We start from the raw sequence: 21,850 nt of genomic DNA, 5'->3' as shown, positions 1-21,850 counted from the left end.
TTTAAGAAGTTACATTGATGTACATCATGTGTTTACAGCTTAGAAAAGATCAAATGAGAGGCCAGGGTTCAAAACGTGGTGTTCGAGTCTGATTGTGTTGAGGTTTGTGTTATACTTGCCGTAAATACTACACTAAAGGAAGCAACCAATTACTGACCGCTTTCTTCAGACAAACATGTTATGATTCTACTCTCAGGGGGGTGGGAGTTATGCAATTCTTAAAAAAAAAAAAAAAAAAAAAAAGTTTATCTCCCTGATAAGATGAACCTGAAGTAAATAGACTGAAGGAGAAAATAAGGTTTTGGTGTCAAAACATGGTTAAAAAACACTGAATTGATTAGGCAAACATGATTATTATTGTGTTCTTAAAGAAACAGGCATCATCAGTGAGTCAGTAGCTGCCCCAAACAAGCTTGTTTTGCTCTCCAATCGCTTTGTTCCAAAGTCAATATTGACCGCAGACCTTGTGAACCTGTAGCCACGCACGTCAAGCGGGGTCAATCCACTTCTGTAGGCAACCTGTCAATCATTAAACCCCTCCATGGAGGCCAGGCTGATGTATAAATAAGGCTGCACGCTGGATCGACCAGCAGAAAAAGTAACAAAGATGTGTTCATTATACAAGAAGATGCTGCTGTTGCTGGCCATCATGGCAGCGGTGGCGAGGTCGTCCCCAGTAGTTGGACCGGAGCCCATCCGCTGTGCCCCATGCACCCAGGAGAAACTAAACGAGTGTCCCGCTATTCCAGCCAACTGCGGGCAGGTGCTGAGGGAGCCCGGCTGTGGCTGCTGCATGGCGTGCGCCCTGGAGAGTGGGAGCTCCTGTGGCGTGTACACGGCCCACTGTGCTAACGGACTACGCTGCATGCCCCGACCCGGGGAAGCTAGGCCTCTGCATGCTTTAACACGGGGCCAGGGAGTCTGCACTGAGGATCTGACCCAAGGTAGTCTCAGCATCTTGACCTCAGTTAATATGATGAATGATTGAATGCTTTTTGTGTGTTTAGAGGACACTGAAGGGGTCCCGGACCACAGCTCCCTGCAGTACCTCCTGGGAGACACTGCAGAGGCACATGAGAGCTTCAGGGCCAAAGTGAATGAAATTCGGAACAAACTGGTCCAGCAGGTGAGGGAAAAAACTACACAAATGCAATTTTCATCAATTTTCATTTGGATTATCCTCACTTGCCACCTCTGCACAGGGTCCGTGCCACATTGAGTTGCACGCCGCTCTGGAGGCAATCGCCAGCTCCCAGCAGGACCTCGGAGAGACGTTTACCACTTTCTACCTCCCAAACTGCGACAAGCACGGCTTCTACAAGGCCAAGCAGGTGAGGCCCTCCCTCCGTCCCTCAAGAACATTCCAGTGCGGTCCATCTGCCCGTCACTAACCTCCTCTGTTTCTCCATCCTCAGTGTGAGTCATCGCTGGTTGGACCGCCCGCTCGCTGCTGGTGCGTCTCCTCGTGGAACGGAAAGGTTATCCCTAGAGCGAGTGAGCTTCCTGGTGACACAGAGTGCCACCAGGAAGTCACTTACTAACAAGTAGTTGTAAATTATTTTATATACCAAGATATATTTATTCATTACTTGTATATTCTAAACAGCATTTTTATTTTTATAAGCTTTCCCGTGTTTTTTTTTTTTTTCGTCAATTGTAAATAGGGCAGCACTGTATACATTTGTATTCCTGACTAAATAACTCCATTCCTCAAAAAACCACAGCTCCACAGCCCTGCCAAGCTCATTTCAGGGTTTTTTTTTTTTTTCTTTCTTTCAAATCTGGAGTTCGGCGGTGCCCCGCCACAACCAAACAACACAGCCGCTCATTCATGCAACATGTTGACATTGTCTGAATGCATCTTCATTTCCTCAATGGGGGATACTTGGAGGGCCGCAAGTATGTGCACGTCGGCCAAATGCAAACAAATCAGGGCTCATCCAAGCTGCTTCCCAGCTTCTTCTGACATGGCCTCTTTTTACATTTGTCTACCTCAGATCACCTCTGCTGGGTTTTTTATTAACTTTTCCAACATTCTAATATTTATTATCATTCATTCTTGTGTTAATATGCTTTTGTTGTTGATAGCTGAGCCATCTGCTGGATTGCATTGTTTGAATGTACGTATAATATACAATATTGTGCAAACATTTTGGGTGATTATTGTTGTTTTTCCATCATACCTGTAGAATCAAATAAGATAACACAACAGATGGAAGAAAAGGTTCAACTGGGAAGGGTACAGCTATTGTAGTATGAAGTGAAATGTGCACTACTTGCAAGGTCTTAACTACGAACTTCACAACTGGTCACATTATCCTCACAAGGGTTGAGGGGGTATGCTGGAGCCTATCCCAGCTGTCTTCGTGCGATAGGTGGGGTACACCCTGGACTGGTCGCCAGCCAATCACTGGGCACATATAGACAAATAACCATTCACACTCACATTCATACCTATGGACAATTTGGAGTCGCCAATTAACCTAGCATGTTTTTGGAATGTGGGAAGAAACCAAAAAGCACCCGAGGAAAAAAAAAAACAAACCACACACGCACAGGGAGAACATGCAAACTCCACACAGAGATGATTATTTCAATATTCAGAGAAGGTCAACTTAAATTCAGAAGATTAGGTTCATACTGAAATTTCACCCAAAAGCCAAAAATTGCTAGTGTAGCTAATGTAGTAGTATGTCAGAAGCATTCTCAAGACGGTAGATTATATAAAAAGTATTAATGAATGCGGGCTGCACAGCAGTCGAGTGGTTAGCGCCCAGGCCTCTCAGCCAGGAGACCAGAGTTCAATTCCACCCTCGGCCATCTCTGTGTGGAGTTTACATGTTCCCCCGTGCATGTGTGGGTTTTCTCCGGGTACTCCGGTTTCCTCCCACATTCCAAAAACATGCTAGGTTAATTGCCGACTCCAAATTGTACATAGGTATGAATGTGAGTGTGAATGGTTGTTTGTCTATATGTGCCCTGTGATTGGCTGGCGACCAGTCCAGGAGCCAGTCCATAGGCTCCAGCACCACCGCCACCCTCGTGAGGTTAAGTTTGCTGTCTCTCATGGTGAGGGGGAGCTAGCATAGAAATGTACTACTGTATATATCCCACACACTTACACTGCTCGGCCACGACTGCTAATTGTTGATAGCTAGCTTATAGCACAAATCATGAGAGACCGCCATTAATGCCACTCCTCCAAATCTCATTCAGTTACTGTAGATACAATATAGATACTGTACATAAACTAATGCTGCAGCGTTAAATGACAATGATCATAGATCCCATAGAATTTGTCTTTTTGAATGACCTTAAAAAAGTTGAGCAATGACCCATTTTGGCATCCTAAGCCACAGTTTGGGAAACCCTGACTGACACAGTATTGTTTGATCATTTTATAGTGCCTTTATTAAGTAAAAATAGACATTTGAGGCTTGCATTATGTTGTAGATGCCAACTACTTATTGACAAAGCAGGGCTTCCCAGACTTTTTCAACTTAAAACATTAAGAAATTGCCAAAACATCAACATATACTGTACATAAACTAATAACAGAGCACACTTGAGACATTCTATTACAACAAACACGAGTCCCAAAGCTGCTGAGAAGCCTTTTTTTTTTTCCATAGTGACCCACAAAATGTGACTTGCAACCCATTTTAGGTCCTGAGCCACAGTTCGGGGACCCTTGACGTAAAGACGTAAGTATTACTTCATAAGAAATGGCCCTGCTGACTGATGATGATGTATTTCATGTTTGAGCTGCACACTCACCTGAGGAGCATTCCCTGCAGGAAGCACTCCTGGAAAGGAGAAACAAAGTAGTAAAACCTACACTGAAGGAATGAATGTGCATAATAATAATAATGTGCATCTCATCAGCTCTCAGCTTTGGAGATAAAGTACTCCAGGTGAGTCTTTGTCAGAAGAGTTTGTTAAGAATCCATCTCCTTCCAAAAAAAAAAAAAAAAAAGGTTCCGCAGATAGAAATAGCAAACATCCATATATCGGCTGAACCATCTTGACCTCTCTTCCAATATCCTCAGTGTCCGTGGTTGTTTACAGATCTTTCTCGCTGGCAAACAACCCCGCCTGTCTGGCTCCTATTGGCTCTCTGAGTGGTAGTACCGGGCGACTCCTCGTTCCTTCCCATCAAAACCTGGCAAAGGCTGCCCGTATTTGTCCACACACCAACAGAAGCCTCGCTTTCTGCCCTTGGATGGACGACACTGGAAGTGAAGAGGAGGGACAAAAAAAGGTGGACCAAATGTGCAGAAACTTGAATGTGCAGCATTATGGCTAGCGGGCCACTTTAGTCAATGAAGGAGAACAGCGATAGTTAACGGGCATTAATAGGCGGACTGTGCAGAGTGGACGCAGCCTTGGCCGTGCTGTGGTATTTTCAGCTACTTTTATGGTCTACCTCCTGTTACGCACACATATAGAGGCCTTAAAGGTAAACAGAAACCTGCTCAAATATTTGCTTAGGGACGTTCGTGAACAACTGAGAACCGAGATCTATTTTCAGGAGCTGGTGGCAGCACGAATCATCTGTTGCTGATTATACCCCACGGCTCCAAATTATGGGTACTACAAATGACTTACAGAGTCTGTGTGGAGCTACCCGAGGGCTGTTATTTTACTGCCAATTTTACTAAAGGTCAACCTTGGCTCTAGTAAAACATGCAGCCATTGGTTTCAAGGGAGAAGGGCGCTGATCAGCATCCCGTATAATCCTCTTTTGTAACACACACATCGCAACAAGAAATGTTTTGCAAGAGATTGGAGGAAGAAAAATGCAACTCACCAAGGAGACATTTAATGCTATTAAGGGATCACGTGTCCAAATTAGATTGGCCCACATGAAAAGTCAGCCACTCCTTGAAGCACCCTAAGGGCCGCTGAACAGTACGCTGCGTCCACTCTACATAAACAATGACAATGAGCCTGGTGTTTGTGTGGCTGCTTATGAGATGATTGCGGGTCAAAGGAGAACATGTCCATTAAGCAGGAGGCAGCGCTATGTAATAAGAAAAGCCATGCAGTGCACTGGCGCCTTAAGTGCCTCCATATGAACGCGTCAGAACCGCTCATTTATTACAGAGGGATGCAGGAGGGGAGAGAAGGGGGGGGTGAGATGGCTGCAACTCTATTTCTGGGCCTTCGCTTCTCAAAAGTCCAGCAATTATGGGGTGAGTACGTCGGGTGCCGGCAGCCACCTTGACATCTGTCTCGCTGGAAAAGGTTCCCCGGCGTAATCCTGAGCCAGGCAGCGCCACTGAGGGTTTGGGCCCTGTGGTTCAGTGTCTGCAGTGCCAGTGTGGCTAGGGGTCTACCTCACTTGGTATGGTGGTGCAGTGATGAGGCTCTAATAACTACCGATGAACACAGGAGGACAGATTCACGTCTATAATTGGGGCTGCAGGAGGCCCGCAGTTTGAGTCACTGCACTGAATCTTTATTCATGTAGCGTGCACGAGGCGAGACACTGACGCTTTCTTTGGAAAATACCATATCTTAGGGCAGGGGTCTCAAACACGCGGCCCGCGGGCCAAATGTGGCCCGCAGGACACTAGTTTGAGGCCCCCGCCTTGATATGAAAGTTTAATGTTAGTGCGGCCCGCGCAAGTTTGATATGTATGCTGTATGGTATCATGTACCCAGAAAAAAATATTACGTTTGATTAATGTTCATGCTAAAGGTTAAATAACTGTTAATAGTTATCCTCCCTATCTGTGTGGAAGTGGTACGTTTTGGGCTATTTAAGTTTAAAGGAAATAACTTGAAGGCTACCACTTAGGTCGCTAGCTCTCTAGTTTGCGAGTTAGCATGTGTCTCAAGACCCTGCAGTTGCGCAATATGTTGTAAATAAAAAGAGTATAAATGTGACTATAGTCGTGTTTTGTCATGTCTACAGGGCTCTAATAATGCTTTGTTCATTTTAATCTGAAAAAAATAATTTGTCTACCCACCAGCGGCGTGCACCAACATATTTATTGTTATGATTATATTTATTTATTACTGATTGATTGATTTTCTTTATTCTTGATTTGTTTATTTATTTTCATCTTATTTTGTGTAGAAAAATAAAAAGTAAGATATTTGAGAACAGTGAAATGTTTTATCAGAGCTTTTCTGGTAGAAAATTGGAACCAAAGTTAAAAAAAAAATTGTTTTTTAATAAATGCGTTTTTTTGTTTTTTTTTTGGAAAACCTGATGCGGCCCAGTCTCACCCAGACCCTAGCTCCAGTGGCCCCCAAGTAAATTGAGTTTGAGACTCCTGTCTTAGGGTCCTGTTTATAGATGGATTCAGATAGCAGTGGTAGCGTTTCTTTACAAAACGGCATTGCGTTGCAAACACATGACAGTGTTTTTCATATTTTTGTGACAAGTTCTTGCTTCTCTGAATGTTCATATGCTTCCTACCTGTTTTTTCTTATAGAAGCCCTTCTTGTCACAGTTTGGTATGCGGAAGCCTCTGGGATTGAGAGTGTCTGTAATCTTCAGGCTGCTGAGAATGCTCACGATCTCTCGTCGACAGGGACCCTGCGCATGATGGAGAAGCAGATAAGCGCTTACCTTTCATTCTCTCAATATGCAGCTCGCCACATTTGTTGTGTTCGCCGTTCCAATTTAGTGCCTATATCTGGTTATTTTTATTGTGTACATTATACAAGTGTTTCATATCTGTATGACTTCACTGAACATCCAAAGCAATCTGCAAAAAACCCCAAATGCATGTTAACAACAACCCTAATGTAAATATTGGGCAACAACAAAACAAACATAAATCTTCACACCTCTCCTACTAGCATATTTACATGCACCTGGAATGCACTATTAACTTTTTCTGACTTATAAATGTTGTTTTATGATGTGAAATGATGCCAAAGTTCCGGATAATGAGGTTTGCGCATTTGGACTCCTGAAAGAAATTTGGGATGGCTCTGTAAGCCTAGTTTCAGAGACTTTTTTTCTAACACTGGCTCACTGTGACATCACTGTGAGCCCTGTGAAAAGTCACTGGCTGAATGGGCACACCCAGGTACAAGTTGTAAGCCTAACACGCCTAACTCCGCTAACATGAAGCAATGGTTTCCAGGTTTTTCCATCTCTGAGGGAACGCTAACTTGCCAAGCATCAGGCAGAAGTGGTTGGAGTTGCAGATTCCAGGTGAAGTGAAAAATATACGACTGTTTTGTGAGCATGGGCGAAGCTGGACTCTCTGCCGAACTGTTGCTGAAGCCCGATGCCTTTCCAACGTTCCTTGGTCATGTTGAAGAGTTAGAAGCGCAAGCTGTAAGTAACCAGTTTCCTTTATCAATGACCTAACTGTGTTTATTTTTAAGCGGTTGTCTGTGTAGCATTATAGAGTGTGCATACAAGGAGCGTCTTACCTGCATGCATGCAAATTACAAGCTCACTGATGTCTGGAGTTACTAATAGCCTTCTTCACCACAATAGGTGGATCTAGTTCTTTTAAACACAGGTATTCCCGCAAAAAAACATGTAATGACCACATTTCGACTACCAATGTTGTGCCAGATTTGTCTGCTCGCAGTCAACACAGACCTATATTACCACTCTTTGAGTTGATTCATGGTAAGTTGGGATCTCCAACCAGTAGCTTCTTTATCAACTTTTCAAGTAGCTTTCCAAAGGGTTTATTAATTCATTATTAACCCCTATACCAACATAATTAGAAAATGGGGTTCGGCAGCAGTTCGGAAGTACTTGGGAGAGCTTGGGACTACGACCAATCACAGCGGAGTGGGCGTGCCTGGAGTCGGGCCATGGGTGGAATAAATTAAAAAGACTGTTTTGGAAAGCCAAGGAAATCCAGCTGGAATAGGTGCAGATTCTGGAAGATCTACACAGCTTTCTGTGCGGGTTATTGTGTGTAGCTGCTCTATAAGAGTCCACAACTCAATACATGTGGCCGAATGTGCCCAAAAATTTGCATAAGAGGTCCCCTTGCATAAGAGGGCTGTCAAATCAATACAATTTTGTAATGTAATTAATCATGATTAATCACCATTTGTGAGTGTGAATGGTTGTTTGTCTATATGTGCCCTGTGATTGGCTGGCGACCAGTCCAGGGTGTAGCCAGCCTCTTGCCCAAAGACAGCTGGGATAGGCTCCAGCACCCCTGCGACCCTCGTGAGGAAAAAGCGCTAGAAAATGAATGAATGAATGATTAATCACCAGTTATATTCATTTGTTTTGAGTGTATTTTATGCAGTGAATTATAGTCCCGTTGTGATATTGTCGTTGAAGTGTTGTTCTGATGATGAAGGGACTACAGGTTTTTAATCATTAGGAAGCCCTAATATTTACACAATATTTCATGATATCCATTTCCAGTCAGATTTTATGATATAATGATTTCATATCCGATCCTCATCCACATTTGGAGAAATCTGAATTGTATCGCTCGTACCATTTGATGTTATAGAACCCTGAATGGGCTCTGTGGTCGACTTGTGAACAGTCCAGGGTGTAGTCTACCTTTCGGCTGAAGTCTGCCGGAATAGCCTCTAGCTCCCCACAACCCCGAACAGGATAAGCGGAAGAGGACATTGATGGATGAATGGCTGGATGTGGGATTGGGTGAAGCTTAAAGGCTGAGCCAAAAAGCTTTGTCCTAAAATCCAAACACTCCGCTCGCTAATCAAAGCGTCCATGCAGCCAAAGCCCAGCACTAGTAGTGGCCAAAGAATGGATGAAAATAGTAGCAGGGCTTCCCAACCGCCACTCACACCGGCCAATCCATCATCCGTTGGCTCTAGGTGCAGCCGGCACGCGGACGCCTTGTGGCCAAACAACCGCCTGACCCAGGTCAACCGCAGAGCCACGGTCCCCGCTCACTGCTGCCGTGCCATTCTATTGGTCATGAGGCCTGCCAACCTTCAGCAACGGTTCCCCCCAAAACATTTCATCACCCGCAGGAAGAGAAAAACACCAAAGCACAGAGAGAGGAAAAACATTCCAACTGCGTGCTCCGAAGGAAGGAAAATATTGGTTGTGGTACTTACATACTCAGGCTCCGGTTTGATCTCCAGGGAGAAGTTCTGTTGGTCTGTCATGAGTGGTCCTGGAACCTCCATTTTAAAGCTTCTTGTTCTCTTCTGCTGCTCCCGCCGGAGGATTTCGGCCTTGGCAGAAGCGATGAAGGGGTGAAGCAGAGGTCTCGTGGGTCCCACAGGTCTGTGGATGCCGCTGTGGGTCTTCTGGAGGCCAGTGGAGTTACGCTCCTCATCCTGAGCCTCAGTCATCTCTGTCCAGAACATGTGGTTTGGTCATTATGCAGCACTTGGAAGCCAATTACTGCTATACATGTACTAATATATACAAATGGCGGAGAATACATGGACCTCTCATGTACTATATTTAGAGTGTAATGTACCTTATTTAAATCATATTTAATGGTCTGGGCTGTACGGTGGTCTAGTGGTTTGCATGTCTGGAGATCTGTACTTTTAGACCATAATGAATAGTCTGTGCATCTCCAGATCATATTTATTGATCTGTGCATTTCTATTGTACTTCATTTAGACCACATTGAATAGTTTCTGCACCTTAATACTATATACTGTGCATCTCTAATGTATTGTATTTACATCATATTCAATGGTCTGTGCAATTTGAGACCGTAATTAATCATCTGTGCACCTCTAATGTACTGCATTTACACCATATTTATTGACAGTACTGTACAATATTGAATGGTCTGTGCACCGCTGGCCCATATTTAATGCATGGTCCGTGCACCTTCATTGTACTAAATCATATTTATTGGTGTGTGCACCATTGACATAGTATACTTAGACGATATTTAATGGTCTGTGCACCGCTGGCCCATATTTAATGCATGGTCCGTGCACCTTCATTGTACTAAATCATATTTATTGGTGTGTGCACCATTGACATAGTATACTTAGACAATATTTAATGGTCTGTGCACCGCTGGCCCATATTTAATGCATGGTCCGTGCACCTTCATTGTACTAAATCATATTTATTGGTGTGTGCACCATTGACATAGTATACTTAGACCATATTTAATGGTCTGTGCACCTCTAATGTACTACATTTAGAAACCGTGTACCATTAATGTAGTATATGTAGACCATGTTGAATAGTCTCTACACGGCTACACAATAGTTGATGGTCCGTGCACCTCCAATGTACTATATTTACATCATATAATTGATTGCACCATTACTGTCGTATACATAGACCATATTTAATGGTTTGTGCCACTCTAATGTGCTATATTTAGAAGATATTCCCTCCTGCCTCCAACACTCAATTAGAAACTTATAAAGGTCCACTATGAGCCATAAAGACACTCTGTGCTCATTTGTATGCAGTTCCAAAGCCCTCAATGCACTCTACTATGTGGATCAAGCATGCAAAATCAAGGTGCACACATACCTGGAAGTTCATTGACAGGAGCCGATGGTCTCTCCGTGAGTCTTTTACTCATCGTCGCGGTCGTTGTTGTTGTGGCATTTGCACAAATCCCTCGTCCCTCCAGCAGAGCCTGCAGAGGTCTCGTCTCCCCGGGCTGATGCTGGCATGACAGCCCGGAGCCACATCTGCCCGTATACACGCCGCACGGCTGGCCGAAGCTGAGCGCGCAAGTCAGGCAGCACCCGCAGCCCGGCTCGCGGACCTTCTCCGCGCAGTCCTTGGGCAGAGGTTTGCACGACAGGCGCGCTCCATCATCGCAGGGCTCGCACCTGATCACCGGACCGAGCGCACCTGACCTCCGGGTAAAAGACGCCAGGACAAAAGTCATGCAAAGTGCACGGAAGCATGAATCCATGATTGTGGCGTGTGGAGGGAATAATCCTCGATATGCTAACTTCTTCTTCTTCTTCTTTTCTCATTCACCTAAAGCCAAAACATCTCAATATATAGACCCTGGTGACTGTAGTCACTCCCCCCGCGGAACCTGTGGTCCACCAGGGGTGGATTGGCCATCGGGAGTACCGGGAGTTTTCCCAGTGGGACGAAAATGAGGCTGATGGACGGCCACTTATTTATTTATGTATTTATGACCGCGCCTTGCAACGTTACGTTATATTAATTGAAAATAGACATTCCGAGCACTAGGACCAGGCGGAAAATGGCCGCTCAAGTTTTAAAAGTATGTTTTCTTATTGCCCGCCTACAAGCTCATTGATTGGCTTTGCAGTTTTTTGCTAACATGTGATTGGCTCGCGTGACTGTTTATAACTTTATTTAACATAATAAATTGCAAACATAGTACGGCGTAGTAGCATAAGAGACGCCATCATTACCACCCAGGTATGATTTCAATATCATTTATAGATTCAAGTTTGTAGAATATAAACGGATCTTGTTCAGTACAGCTGTGTTATTAAGGGTGCATGTTTTTTTTATGTACAGTACATCAATGGGGTGTGTTGCCTCGGATTGTAGTGGGCCAGTCTGAACCAAAAAGGCCAGTTTTTTTTTCCCAGTCCACCATTGTGCATATCCACTGATTGCACTTTATTACTTTTATTGTATTATTTCCAATAATTTTAATCTACTTAGACTTTATCCACTGGTATTTGCCATTTTGTCGCATACCTAAATAACATAATTGTTACATCATTTCATTACATAATTTCCCTGAAAAACAACAGCAAAAAGTCCTATGAATACAGTGCATGTTTTCCTTCAGTGTTTGATTGAGGAGCCCACATACAAGCAATAGCAAAGATCAACCTATAGGGGGCACCAAGTGTGTGTATCTGAATGAGTAATGAGTTCAATGACTCTTTGTTGTCTGCAACTCATATCTGGGGTGACTGAATTTTTATTTTAATATGCATTTTAGAGTCATTTTTAGAAAATCATAGGATGATAATTATTATGTGTTAAATGGATTGAGGATTGATTTACCACTATTTGCCTTGATGATGAAAAAATTAAAAAAAATAATACTAATACTTACATTAAGTAAATATTAATATTTTTATATTGTGATTCCAAACATTTTAACATAAACTTAAGTAAAAATTGTGGAATCTGGACTTTTTCTGATGAAATACAGTGCAAAAATCTAAGAGGATTCTTATCTGCTGTGTGTACTCAGTGAGTGCACTGTGTTGGATCATGGTTGCCTGGTAGTTTCTGTTTCTTTGTATGTCACCAGTAATATAATGCTGCAGAAACATTTACAATGGTGTTTCCCCCATGCCGATTCCTCATTTTTATCACTTGTTTCAGATCATCAAAGAAATGTAAACATTAGTCAATGAATGATGAGTATACCGGCCCTATCGGAATTTTTAGCTTCCAGGAATTGTGTACAACATGCATCATGTTGGGACATGAGTTGGATGAATTGTTTGTCGATTAATGTTACAACAATGGGCCTCACAATAGAACAGCCCTAGTTGTCACTCATAGAGAGGTGCAAGCGAAAATGTGCAATCACCCGCCCATACATATGCAGCATATACATATACAATAAGACTGGGCGATGGAGGAGGAAGAGGAAGAAAAAGACAATTCCAAACTAAGCTCCTATAGGGGAGTACAGCGTGGGGCTGTTAAATAAAACCTCAGCATACATAAGCACAAGTAAGCACATTTTACAACATGAACACAAGACTTGAATCGGGTAAGGGTAAAGGAAGTGGAGATGAATCCCGGGGGGTCTAGTGGTGAAGGCATTGAATGAGGAAAAGGAGGGTCAGAGTGTCCCACTGTGACACTCCTTAATAATAATAAAACGGCAAATAATAAAAACTTAAGAAACCACATATAGTTGGTGGGTAGACAAATTCTTTTTTTCAGATTAAAATTAACAAAGCATTATTAGAGCCCTGTAGACTTGACAAAACACAACTATAGTCACATTTATACTCTTTTTTTTTATTTACAACATATTGCGCAACTGCAGGGTCTTGAGACACATGCTAACTCGCAAACTAGAGAGCTAGCAACCTAAATGGTAGCCTTCAAGTTATTTCCTTTAAACTTAAAAAGCCAAAAACTTACCACTTCCACACGGACAGGGAGGATAACTATTAACAGTTATTTAACCTTTAACATGAACATTAATCAAACGTAATAATTTTTTCTGGGTACATGATACCATACAGCATCCATATCAAACTTGCGCAGGCCGCACTAACATTAAACTTTCATATCAAGTCGGGGGCCTCAAACTAGTGTCCTGCGGGCCACATTTGGCCCGCGGGCCGCGTGTTTGAGACCCCTGATCCAAAGTGTCATTGACTAAAGTGGTCCATGTCACCCTGCTTATGAAAAATGGGACCATTACTTTTATTGTTTATTATTATTTTTAACTAGGCGGCACAGCGGTTAAGTGGTTAGCACGCAGACCTCACAGCTAGGAGGACCAGGGTTTGATTCCACCCTCGGCCATCTGTGTGGAGTTTGCATGTTCTCCCCGTGCATGCGTGGGTTTTCTCCGGGTACTCCGGTTTCCTCCCACATTCCAAAAACATGCTAGGTTAATTGGCGACTCCAAATTGTCCATAGGTATGAATGTGAGTGTGAATGGTTGTTTGTCTATATGTGCCATGTGATTGGCTGGTACCCCGCCTCTCGCCCAAAGACAGCTGGGATAGGCTCCAGCACCCGCCGCGACCCTCGTGAGGAAAAAGCGGTAGAAAATGAATGAATGCATGAATTAATTATTTTTACTAAGCACATACAGTATCTATTTGTATCTACAGTATCTATTTGGTCCTGTTCTGCTTATTTATGAGCATACTTTACTGTAGGAACGCACACAAGAGACATTCCAACTTAATGACGTCTATGAGTGTTTACAGTTCAAGAAAATACTAGTAAAAGTCACTTGTTGCTTCCTTATGTCAAACGAGGCCTGGCATGCCTCTTAACAAGGAGGTTCTACAGCACAGTGCTTCTCCTCGGAATGCCAAACATTCGTTCCATACTCAGGAAAAGAGAGTGGGGAAGAAAAAAAAACTCATTTTCCTCATAAGGGGGTTTCTGAGCCACCTGCACATATTCAGCATAGCAGCAGCGAGCAAGCGAGCGTCGGGCCACTTCTTGCAGGAATGTCATCCCGCTGAGCAGCCACTCAATAAAGAGGGAGTGTGAAGAATTTTGCACACAGGATATTACTGTACATGGGCTTAACATAAACCTGCTGTCAAAGCAGTTGACACATTTTAATCTGGAGCAATTTTACAGTGTTTTAGTACTATTTGGCCAGGCAGGTGGCACTAAATATAACCTTGCTATTGGGTGTGGGCCAGTCTCAATAAACCACACAGGCACCGTATAATGCAGTCAACTCAATAACGCCTTTATGTTGATTTTTTTTACATCATTCATGCACCCCAATTGCATGCTAATGATGCATCCAGATGGATTTTGCAAGTCTTGGGACTGTACCGATCCATAACTGCAAGCTTCACATAAACAATGGAGTTTCTGCAGTGACGTGCGGTCAGGGAAGGCACGTCTTGAATGAATTATGATAACATGAAAAATATATTAATTAAGGATGTTCTGATTGATTGGCCACTGACCAATATCAGCGGATTTATGTTTCATGTGCCATGTAGGGTTGCCAACTAAAAGCTCATATTGATCCAACAAGGGATGCTTTGTCCCTTATTGCCACCTGAAATGGCTTCAGTTTGACAGCTTGATGAAGGCTACGCCCATCGATGCCAGCGTGTTGGAGCACTCCCTTATCAATCGTATTACCGCTCAAGTATTCTTGCATTTTATGTTTAGACACTTTGCCTCGCTGTCACTTGCTGTACTTTACATCGGCAGCAACTTGCTATCTCGCTGTTATTCGCCTGGCTTCTGGTTTTCGGACTACAAATGCAATTTATTTACCACAGCGACATTGTGTTTATAAATCAAACAAGCAATGCAATTTGTTTGGAGCTCATTTTTGTTCTGAGGTTGTTCTGATGCTGAGGTTGTCATTGGGATTGACCAGGATGGATAGGATCAGGAACGAGTACATCAGAAGGACATTACATGTTAGAGGCCTTGGAGATAAAGTCAGAGAGGCCAGACTGAGATGGTTGGGACATGTCCAGAGGAGAGATAGTGAATATATTATTATTATTCAATATATATATACGTATTTATGGATGTAGTGAAGGAGGACATTGGAGGTAGTTGGTGTGAGAGAGACAGATTCAGAAGACAGGGTTGGATGGAGGAGATTGAATTGCTGTGGCGACCCCTGAAGGGAAAAGCCCAAAGAGAAAGAAGAAGTGACTGAATATCACAAACCATGTTTTCATTGGTTGTTGAGCTGTGTACTACTGGCAGTACATGGAGATTCACATGCATGTACTAATGTGATACAGTACCCGTATGCCAAATTCGGCATACAAATAACATCATTATATAACTTTCATTATACAATGGCCTTTTCAATACAGTGTTGGCTGTCTACTGAGTATTACACTACTGTAATACAGTATATTTACTCTATGATTTTTTATTTTTGGATAATTACCTCACATTAAAGCCTGAATGCAGTATTTGAGTCGATGAATGTATGTACTGGAAGTGTGTTGGAGCATGACAAGACGGGTGGGGCGGCAAGACAGATCACAGATCACATGTCATGTCTGGTAAGTTCCCTGCTCTAACAACAATAAAACGGCAAATAATAAAAACTTAAGAAACCACATATAGTTGGTGGGTAGACAAATTATTTTTTTCAGATTAAAATGAACAAAGCATTATTAGAGCCCTGTAGACATGACAAAACACAAGTATAGTCACATTTATACTCTTTTTATTTACAACATATTGCGCAACTGCAGGGTCTTGACACACATGCTAACTCGCTAACTAGAGAGCTAGCGACCTAAACGGTAGCCTAAGTTATTTCCTTTAAACTTAAATAGCCAAAAACTTACCACTTCCACACGGATAGGGAGGATAACTATTAACAGTTATTTAACCTTTAACATGAACTTTAATCAAACGTAATAATTTTTTCTGGGTACATGATACCATACAGCATCCATATCAAACTTGCGCGGGCCGCACTAACATTAAACTTTCATATCAAGGCGGGGGCCTCAAACTAGTGTCCTGCGGGCCACATTTGGCCCGCGGGCCGCGTGTTTGAGACCCCTGTCATAGAGTGTTCGGAAGTGGGCTGAAAGTGATGCCTCTCGCATCAGGCTTAATATCACCTACCCTTGGACCCCCCACACTCCCACCCCCCCAGACAACATCACTTCCCATGTCTGTATTTCTCTGTCTGGTTCAGCTGCAGTAGCATGTTTTTACACATGTATGAACGTTTCCTCACACGTGTGATACATTGAGGCAGCCAGCCAGTCTGTCTGTCTGTCAGTCAGTCAGTCACGCGTGGATTATTGTGGCGAAACACACACAAAGTACCCCTTTCATTAGAGCTTCATTTATGACTATGTTCGCAGCAATAATATGCTTAAAATATACAGTAAGTGAGTAGCTGGATAGTATTGTTACAGACATGCCATTAGTTATGGTAAACAAAGACTAAATGAGTCGGCGGAGGAGACGCAGACCCTATTATAACGCTCTATTTGTTTTACAAGCGCTGGTGGTCTGCGGGTTGTATAACGTGGTTGTGTGAGAGCAGAGTGATCACTGTTGAATGTCAATAGCAGTCAGTAGAAAAGTGGTCGAGATTTCTGTGGCTGCGGTAGACAACATTGTGGACGAATTCTAATTGCATTTTCAGTTGCGCTCTATTTTTGCACTCTGATTCCATTGTGCAGTATGTAACATTATTCAACTACTCATAAACGGCACTTTGTAGATGTCATGTGACATCAGTCAGCTGATATTTTGCTCCCCCGTGGCATTTGAAGCTACACAGAGATGCAACTTTCCATCCATCCATGCATTTTCTATGCCGCTTATCCTCACTAGGGTTGCGGGGGTATGCTGGAGCCTATTCCAGTTGACTTTGAGTGAGGATAAGCTTTTGTTTTGTGTCATGAACTCCACAATAGAATGTGTGTTTTATATACTTCCGTTTCTTTATTCATTCATTCATTCATTTTCTACCGCTTTTTCCTCACGAGGGTCGCGGGGGTGCTGGAGCCTATCCCAGCTGTCTTCGGGCGAGAGGCGGGGTGCACCCTGGACTGGTCGCCAGCCAATCACAGGGCACATATAGACAAACAACCATTCACACTCACATTCATACCTATGGACAATTTGGAGTCACCAATTAACCTAGCATGTTTTTGGAATGTGGGAGGAAACCGGAGTACCCGGAGAAAACCCAAACTCCACACAGAGAGATGGCCGAGGGTGGAATTGAACCCTGGTCTCCTAGCTGTGAGGTTTGCGCGCTAACCACACGGCCGCCGTGCAGCCCCGTTTCTTTATAAACATTATAAATTATATATTTCATTATAAACTGCAAATTGTGTCCATTGCTGAAACCTTTTTATTATGCTGCCTTGACTTCGGCTGCATTGTCTTTTACATAATCATTTTCAACTCTTCTGGAAGGCTGCTATTTGTTTATTCAGTCACAGACCTGTACTGTATTTTACGGGACTTCCTTTTTAGTCCAGCCAGGAATGTCAACACAGTGTTTAAGACTTGTAAAATAAATCCCTTGTCTATTTTTCTAGTCATTACCACTTCGAAATCATTAATCTGCTGGTCAATACTTAGGATTATTGGAGTACAAGTAACACAAATGATATGATATATACTGTAGTCCAGACTAGTCTAACAATGGCCTTTTTTCAGAACTTTCTCCAGCATTTGAAATAACAGAAGAAGATAAGCCGTTTGGGTTCTGCAGTCGCCACACCTGCAAGACTTCACTTCCTTCCTTCCTTCCTTCTTCCTGCCCTCCCCGGGAATTCTTCGCCTTCACCACCTGCATAAAGACACTAGAAAGGACAAGGAGGAGGAGGAAGAGCTTATTACACTGGCCCTCGAGCAACCATGAAGAGAACCTGCCCAGACGGTAAGCGCTCTTCATAAATGAGTCTTTCCTTTCACACCTCATAATGATTAATGTTATTCAATATTCCAGTCCAAGTTTTACCCCACCTCTTGCCCAAAGTCAACTGGGATAGGCTTCAGCATACCCCCATCTGAGCCATTCATGTGCCCAAAAAATATTAATTTCGGGCCCACACACACAAAAAAAAACCTCACAACTTGCCTGTAGTTTTGTTTCTGTCACCATCTGGCGGCAATAAAATGAACTGCAGCAAACACTCACTATGATGCGAGCGATGAATAGAACTTACAAAATAAATGCTCAACAAGAGGGTTGTTGCTTATTGTTTATTTACAAAATACATCAAACACATTCAATTATACAAATAAGAAATGATGACACAGGTCACATACATGAGGTACAGATATGTGAGCCAGTTTTTACGTTTTGTGGTGGAAGCACATTAAATAAATGTTATATCTTATACAGCATCCACACACAAGGGATAATATACCTCCAAGAGCAAGTTTAATGCATCATATACAAACGAATATGGGGGTGGGAGGTGGGGGGGCATTTTTTTGTGCAATTGCAAGTGTGACTCACCTCCCCCAGAGGGCACCAGAGAACATTAAGGGCAAGACAACATGAGAAAAATAAGGAAAAATATGATTTATCTTTGAAAATGTATTAAGACATCATAATGACATTTATTAAAAACATTTTTATAGGACTATTTTAAAATTTGCCTTTAAATATTAAATAAAAAGGCCACAATTTAATTCTGTTCGTATATTGCTCACGATCCCAGGCAAATCTGTTTTAAGTTCACGTTTTTGTAACCAGCTCATGTCAGGGGAGGAATAGACATATATAATAGTATATATTATAGAGTTTAATTAAAATAATTGTCTCTTTTTTGCTCTTTTTACACACACACACACACACACACACACACTTTCCTTGAAAGTGGTCCCATTCACATCCAACTAAATAAAAAGACTTAAATGCTTATACATGTTTAAGTAGGTTTACAAAAATATACTTTTATGTTGCATAGATCAAATATGCAGGCCAAGTACGCCATGGAAGCAACTTATAAACACTTAGCAAGAGAAAAAAACATTGACATTCATCAACAATGGTAATGCCCTGACTGCTTATTATTGGTAATAAGTAAATTCAGTATAAATGAAGTATTAAAAGTTCATTGTCAGCAGACTATCATGGTAATATTAGGGTCATTACCATCTTTATCGTTGCTATTTCCAGTTCTCAGTCTCTCCAGGGTATGGGGTTCCTCACTTACTCTTATGCGAGCCAATCATCACCTTGGACACAAAATTGACGATGGCACTTGCCGGTTGCTCAGGGTCGTGCTCTGCAAACAGGTGACACACGTTGTCCATGGAAGTGCCGCTTTTTCTGGCCACAAAGCCAAAAATCCTACGTGCAAACAGAGAAAAGTGTAAGTAGCAGTGTTGGCATTGACATTTCATTGTATTTAGTCGTTTTTCTTACTTTGCTGATAGACAGCCATCCTTTTTCCACCTGTTTGCGATCAACACAAGACAAAGATTTTTAATCACGGACCACAATATTAGCTCCATTTGCATAATGTCATGAATCTAACACAAGCTCATTTGTTTTAACTAAGTAAGTATATAATGTATCTTGACATAGTACTCACTTTCTATCTTGAGGGTCCAAAGCACAAAATATAACAGTGTTGACGTTGTAATGCCTCCTGAAGAAAAGCCTACAAAGCGGATTAAAGATGTTAGCTCCTGTAAGAAGAATTGCATTGTGTGTGCATGACACCTACTTCCTCTGGTTGTCAGTGAGGGTGATTCCCTGTGAGGACACCTTGAAATGTACCACCGTGGAAATTGGAGGAGGATTAGAGCTCAGAGTCATACCGGTGGCCTTCTGCACCGCCTGGACCCCCGTCAGGGACTCCATGTCCACCGAGCCTAGGTACCACACGTTACAAGCTGCACACACAGACATGAGGATTGTTTACATCTCCTTCTGTAGTCCTTTGGTGATACCGTTGACAAAGGGTCATTTGGCTTATTTCAACTTTAAGCTATGTTGTGTCTTAACATTATGACTTTAGTCTAGTAATAACTTTATTTTGCTCTTTATTCCATTACTACAGCTGTAGGTTATACACTTTGTGCTCTTAGAAAGTCCATTACCTGCTCCTTGTTTGAGGAGCTCTGCAGCAGAGTTGGTGACTGACTGTGAGGTGTTCTCCACAACATCCTCTAGTGGGTCTAGAAGCAGCAATATCAATCATGTCAAACACGAAATATTAACAATTTAACCTAAAAACACAAAACAGAAATAAAACGTTACCTCTGTCTGGAATGATGAGTTTGCAAGGTAGAGCCAAGGGAGTAATTGAATGTTGGCAAACCAGTGCAGTTAAACTTCCTGTAAAAAAAACACAAAACTAAACATCATATTGCTTAGAAAATAGTACATAGTGCACACATACATAGTGCAATATTACATAACTCAAGCCATTATAAATGCATTATCATATAAATGTGCATCATCATGATTTACTGTCGATTTCGATAGCTCTCTCAAGTTATTTGCTCTCACTGTGTTTTTTTTATTGCAATTCATACAGTGGTCCCGAATCTCTGAACAATGGAGATTGTGAAAAGGAGGTGAACAAGCGTGTGCAGGCAGGATGGAACAGGTGGGGAAAAATGTCAGACGTGATGTGTGATAGAAGAGTTTCATCTAAAATGAAAGGAAAGGTATACAAAACAGTGGTGAGACCAGCCATGTTGTTCGGTCTAGAGACAGGACCACTGTGGAAAAGACAGGAAGCAGAAGTGAGGATGCTGAGGTTCTCATTGGGAGTGACCAGGATGGATAGGATCAGGTACAAGTCCATCAGAAGGACATTACATGTTAGAGTAAAGGCAGTAAAGGGAATTTATTGCCGTTGTTATTATTATCATCATCATTATTATTTAGTAGCGTTTGTGCTTAAACTGCTGTATTTGTCAAAGTTGCATGTTGAACGACATTCTATTTTGTATGTATTCTGGCTACCTGCATGCTTCTATTTACTGCTTTATGTCAAAATAACTTCTGTTGCTAAAACAACAAAGCAAGAGGTGGGCTAAGATTTTTGCACAGTACGTTTTATGACAATATAATACATGAGGGCTGTAGAGGGCAGTATTGTGCATAAAGATGTTCGCTTGGCAGTTCAAATGAAAAGGCCCAGATGATGTCACTCACCAAAATAAGGCTCATTGGGGCAACCCTTCAAGCGAACCCCCCTCTGTGTGCATTCAATCAGGAAGTGGCGCACTAATTCATTAGAAAGATCTCCGCCTGTCACACACACACACAGACACAGACACACATACACAAAAACAAAGTTGATTAATTAATCAACAATAGCAGAACTATCCTCTAGTCAACAAACTCTTTTGCAACCGCTCTGAGCAGGCCGTCCGTGTAATTTCCCAGCCTTGAGGAGTTAGAAAATACACACTGAAAGTCGTTCCCGCTCGTGAGATAAATGGGATTATGATTCCACAGAAGCGCCTTGGAGGGGGCGGGAGGAGCTGAGGAATGTTTGGATACAAAGGCTTGGAGAAAGACCTGCTCCTTAAGATGGGTTGGGTTTCACACTAATAAGGAACTACAATGAACTAAGCAGAGAATGCAGAGCGGGGGGGGGGGGGGGGGGGGCAGTGTCATGATGTCACCACAGGTGCCCTTGAAACTGCTAAAGGATGGAGGCGAACAAAGGGACAGGTGTGGGGGTGGGGAGTGTTCAAATGAGCGGTTGCCAAAAATATATGCTGGTGCATTTTTTGGCATTTATGTGCTGTGAGGAATGAAGC

At 42.5% G+C, this 21,850-nt stretch overlaps 2 protein-coding genes and 1 long non-coding RNA gene across 6 annotated transcripts in view; 2 read left to right on the top strand and 1 right to left on the bottom strand.

Moving 5' to 3' along the window:
* Nucleotides 1-573: 573 nt before the first annotated feature.
* On the top strand, nt 574-2,150 carry LOC131126305 (insulin-like growth factor-binding protein 1). The gene is made up of 4 exons (XM_058068672.1): nt 574-944; nt 1,008-1,126; nt 1,203-1,331; nt 1,416-2,150. Exons 1-4 carry the CDS (start codon nt 608-610, stop codon nt 1,539-1,541), a joined length of 711 nt encoding a protein of 236 aa, XP_057924655.1. The 5' UTR covers nt 574-607; the 3' UTR covers nt 1,542-2,150.
* An 850-nt stretch (nt 2,151-3,000) lies between these two features.
* Nucleotides 3,001-21,660, top strand: LOC131125257 (uncharacterized). Of its 2 annotated transcripts, XR_009129002.1 has the most exons (7): nt 3,001-4,261; nt 6,447-7,303; nt 10,378-10,476; nt 10,548-11,320; nt 17,768-17,990; nt 19,811-19,946; nt 20,611-21,660. It is a non-coding gene; the product is annotated as an uncharacterized LOC131125257 (long non-coding RNA). The 2 variants fall into 2 exon arrangements; XR_009129001.1 differs by lacking the exons at nt 10,378-10,476; nt 10,548-11,320.
* The window catches only part of LOC131125256 (tensin-3-like), a 29,418-nt gene continuing 26,471 nt past the window's right edge, over nt 18,904-21,850 (bottom strand). For all 3 annotated transcript variants that reach the window (XM_058066614.1, XM_058066615.1, XM_058066616.1), the window contains 7 exons: nt 21,237-21,332; nt 20,331-20,408; nt 20,171-20,248; nt 19,795-19,963; nt 19,660-19,728; nt 19,491-19,520; nt 18,904-19,415 (listed from right to left, as the gene is read on the bottom strand). In XM_058066614.1, the coding sequence (XP_057922597.1) occupies nt 19,271-19,415; nt 19,491-19,520; nt 19,660-19,728; nt 19,795-19,963; nt 20,171-20,248; nt 20,331-20,408; nt 21,237-21,332 (665 nt within the window). In that variant the 3' untranslated portion in view covers nt 18,904-19,270. The remainder of the gene's footprint in view (nt 19,416-19,490; nt 19,521-19,659; nt 19,729-19,794; nt 19,964-20,170; nt 20,249-20,330; nt 20,409-21,236; nt 21,333-21,850) is intronic.

The sequence above is a fragment of the Doryrhamphus excisus genome, chromosome 3, assembly GCF_030265055.1.
Source record: "Doryrhamphus excisus isolate RoL2022-K1 chromosome 3, RoL_Dexc_1.0, whole genome shotgun sequence".
NCBI lineage: Eukaryota > Metazoa > Chordata > Actinopteri > Syngnathiformes > Syngnathidae > Doryrhamphus > Doryrhamphus excisus.
Note: the sequence above shows the minus strand (reverse complement) of the source record. Positions and strands in the feature narration are given on the sequence as shown.